The following is a 4,118-nucleotide window of genomic DNA, read 5'->3' as shown; positions in this document are numbered from 1 at the left end:
ATATGGCATTTTTCAGCCAGATCCACAGTGGATTTGGTGGAAAATGTCACATCTGTGAATTATTGGCCATTGTCGATCGTTTGTAGCCGTCAGTGGTGCCGGAATCTGGGAAGTTTGGTGGGTGGGGGTATTTTTGTTACTTTTTAAACTTTTTCAAGCGGTATTAATGAAATTAATTCAGTTAATGGGTCTAAAATTTATTAAAAAAATACTAATATTTCCTAAATAATTAAACAAAGAAATATTATGGGAATATGATTTATAATATTTATAGGAATATTCAACCAAACGCACCCTTTATGTTCTGAACAAAGAAGAATCGTAAACCCTATATGTTTAGCATNTTGAAGATTACTGGTATCTTATATTACTTGACAACCAAACGTGGTAATCAAGTAATATAAGATGACATTACCCCAGTGATGTCACTTAACCCCGAACCAAACTGACCCTATATATTACCTACAATAATCACTATTAGTATTAGTTGATTACCAGAATCTTTCATTACTTGACACTAAAATATGGTAATTACCAGATTAAAAGATAAATTACGATGTTATCTTTTATGACCCGAACAAAACATACACCATGTGTTTTAATAAACAATAGGAAGCGCCACTCTTTTCAGAAATAGAAGCATAACCCCCATTTGTTAGCATTCATTCACAAAATTCTGTCGAGTTATGAAATGACATTTTTGTGCTTCAATCGAATGCTAAACTGATTTTTGTTTTTCAATTTTCTTTTTTATTCAAATAAAATTTCTTAAGTTATTTTTTAATCTAAAATATTTTTTTTTTTTTTCATTTTCTTAATCCACTTTCAACAGATTACTTATCTCATACCAACCCAAATTTTTTACACTTCCAACAAATTTATGTGTTTAATCCAACTTTAATTTAAATCTAACAAAATTCAATCAAAAATACACTATAAAACATAATCAATTAATTTTTTCTTTGATATATTTTAGAAGATTTTTTTGATAATTACAGGGAAGATACTTTATGAGTTGAACCTAAACATCTCACATGGACAAAAAGCTTGAATATATACGTCAGTTAGCTTTAGCAGGCCATCTTGGCTCAATCAAATATGTGGACTATCTAATATCTTTGAACAAGTCAGTTGGATCTCCACTTTTTATGGAAAAAATTGCGAATAGAGGTCTCATTTACTCCTTCTCCCAGGAACTATATCATACATCACATTTCAATTCTATTTTGCTCCAGGATTCTTGACCACTTGCGTTGTAATTCAAGCATAAACTTTCATAACAAGCTGTATTGGATTGTTTGATATGGAAGATTTTTCCGGATTGTTGGATGGTAGACTCAAAATCTCCACAATAGATGCAACTATGATGTGGATTGTGTACTATGCCATGGACAAAGCTCATGGAAAAGTTAAGTCCAAAGAAGGTGTCATCGAGCGCTTGAATGAGATATCGAAATTCTATGAATTCGCAGTAATTCAACTAGAAGGGTGTATAAAATTTGTTCAAGATGAGGCAGACAGCTACTGTGTTGAAAGCTGCCATGAAAAGGTCCTTGCAGACTTGACAGAAACTAGAGACCGGCTTCTGGGGCGTCTGCAGGAATCGGAGCTAGCCATCTCGGAAAAGGATAGAGAGTTGATGGAAAGATTAGAGAATGAGTTGAAGCTTCGGCAAGCGTTGGAAATAAAAGAAAGAGAAGTGGTTTCTTTGCACGCGAAACTTGAGCTTGAAAGAAAGAAGAGTGAGGATATGCCGGAATTCAGTCGTAGCAATCCCGTAAGTGGGGATGAGGATAGAGATGGTGAATTTTGTGAGTTGAGGAATTCGGCAGATCAACAGGTGTGCAATATAAAGCAAAAGCTTCAGACGGATCCTAGGCTCGATGAGGAAAGGAATAGAGGTATTGATGACAAAAAGATAGAGCAAATGAGCCATGACATTAACTTCTTAAAAGAAACTTTAGATCAGGCTTTTAGGAAAATGCAGAATGCCATTTTCTTGTCCGAGTTGGGGCCACAAGAGCAGGAATGGAGGTGGAATCTTGAGAAAGATGCAATTTATATCTTGATCAAAGGTTTTATGAAGGATTTTAAGGATAAGTTTGAGGTGGAAATGAGGAAGCAAGAGAAGCAAGTTCTTGTGGGATTGAGTGAACATTTATCAGATTTGATGAAAGAGGTCACATGCTTGCGGAATGAGCTTCAGCATCTTATTAATAAAAATGAGGATCACTCAAAAGCTATCAGAGGAAATGAGAACTTAGCATCTCCAAACCGAATCAATCTTGAGTTCAATTTTCCTCACAAGCCAGGAAGGTCTTTATCTGAAGGTGATAATATGCGGAATGTGAATATGTTTTCCTCAAACGTTGAAGTAGTAGGACAAAATAAGCAACCCGAAGATGAACCAGAAGAAGATGGCGTTCACTTAGTTGCTAAGATGATAAAGAATCATGAGTCTATTATCCGGAGAAAAGCTGAAGAGCTGAACCGGTTGAAGCGAGAAAGGTTCTGGGAAAGAGGGTGTTTAAAAGAAAAGGATCCTGCTAGCTTGAAAAGAAGAATCCAAGAAGTTGTTGAAAGAATGGACAATTTAATCAAATGGAATTCTAGGCTGCTTGAAACTTTTGGAGAGAATGGAAATGATCAGGGGAAGGAAACTTCTTCGGTAAAAAGGATACCCAAGTCTGTTGCAGAAAAGGAAGAGAACTTGGGCATTGACAGTTTGGAAGATGTCTGGAAGAAAGTGAATAATGCTTCAGTTTCTCATAATGCAAATAAAGAACTAGAAAATGAGATAACAATTTTGAAAGAGGAAAAGGAAGATGGAAATTTGCTAACCATGATAATGGAAGACACCAATGCAATTATCTTCAAAGGTTTGGTAAGTGATTTTCACACTCAATTGCAGGCTTATGACATTGAGAGAGATGAAAATTTTTGCTCTGCTATGGAGTCTGCATTAGTACATGTAAAAGATGAATGCACTTTAAGGGAGGATGTATGCGCTGTCTTCTTTCAAGAAATGTGCAATGAATGGAATGGGATTATAGAGAACTATAGCACTGAAAACTTTCTCAGGGAAAAGATTTCTTGGATTGTCTTTGATGAGACCATCAGGGATATTGTGAACACTGCCAATTACACAATAAGGGAACTCCAAGATGTCCAAGTTCCTGAGAATTTTACATATGGCTCCTCATCTTGCCATGACTGGCAGGAAAATACCGAATGTTCGGTGAAGGAGAATGAGTGGAAGATGGAGGTTGATTCTTGTGATATTGAACATCTCATTAGGGAGGAGATACACCAATTTGTTTTCGTTGAGGCTGTGAAAGGCGCTTGTCTAACTTTCGCAGACGCAGAAGCTAAGAAACAAGAGAAAACCCCTATTGCCAAAATTTCTGGAAGTGGAGAGGAGAGTTTGATTGAAAAACTGGATATGTTACTGAAGTCTTTAGAAGAAGAGGAAGGGCTATTGTCAAGTAAAAGTTCAGAAATGAAGGACTACAATGCGGAAGTCGACCTGGTGAAATTGGAAACTGAAGAGCTTAATGAAAATGAGATCTTTCATGAATTTTTGAATGAGGATGAAACTACTTTCACTTCAGTGAGAAGCAAACTTGAGCAAGCTCTAGAACAGTTATCTACGAGTAAGACAATATTGAGCGAGATGGAACCTAGTTTCGACGCAGAAGTTAGCGACCAAGAAATTGTTCATCATGAGATAAGTCCAACAGATATCATAGATGGGGGAAAGTCTTCCAGTTGCCAACAAAAAATTAACCAAGAAATTCTTAAAATTCAATATGATTCTGTTTTTACACCCATACTGGGATTTTCACAAGTATTTGTAGATTTTGAGCTCCAAGCACATGAAAAATTTGGGAACAATGTTGTGAGGTACTCTTAACTTTAATTTATTCCGTATGAAATTTGAAAGTGAAGATCATACTTGTTCATTTGCTTTTTCATATGATCCTGTTATCTTCTGTTTATTTATATGATGTTGCAAGGATTATATTCTGTAAAAAATGAAGTGTTGAAAAAACAAAACAATACNCATTGAACGAATCGTAAACCCTATATGTTTAGCATAGCGTTAATCAATAAACCGA

At 35.6% G+C, this 4,118-nt stretch overlaps 1 protein-coding gene across 1 annotated transcript; it reads left to right on the top strand.

Annotated features, from left to right (window-relative positions):
* Nucleotides 1-1,303: 1,303 nt before the first annotated feature.
* Nucleotides 1,304-3,913, top strand: LOC116118584. Its single transcript, XM_031404573.1, has one exon. It carries the CDS (start codon nt 1,304-1,306, stop codon nt 3,911-3,913), a length of 2,610 nt encoding a protein of 869 aa, XP_031260433.1.
* The last annotated feature ends 205 nt before the right edge of the window (nt 3,914-4,118 follow it).

This window comes from Pistacia vera, unplaced genomic scaffold, assembly GCF_008641045.1.
Source record: "Pistacia vera cultivar Batoury unplaced genomic scaffold, PisVer_v2 Contig849, whole genome shotgun sequence".
NCBI classification, from domain to species: domain Eukaryota; kingdom Viridiplantae; phylum Streptophyta; class Magnoliopsida; order Sapindales; family Anacardiaceae; genus Pistacia; species Pistacia vera.
This window is presented reverse-complemented; position numbering and strand designations above follow the sequence as displayed.

Excerpts from the sequence above, each read along its gene's own strand:
- LOC116118584 (XM_031404573.1), top strand. The coding sequence starts at position 1,304 with ATGGAAGATTTTTCCGGATTGTTGGATGGTAGACTCAAAATCTCCACA.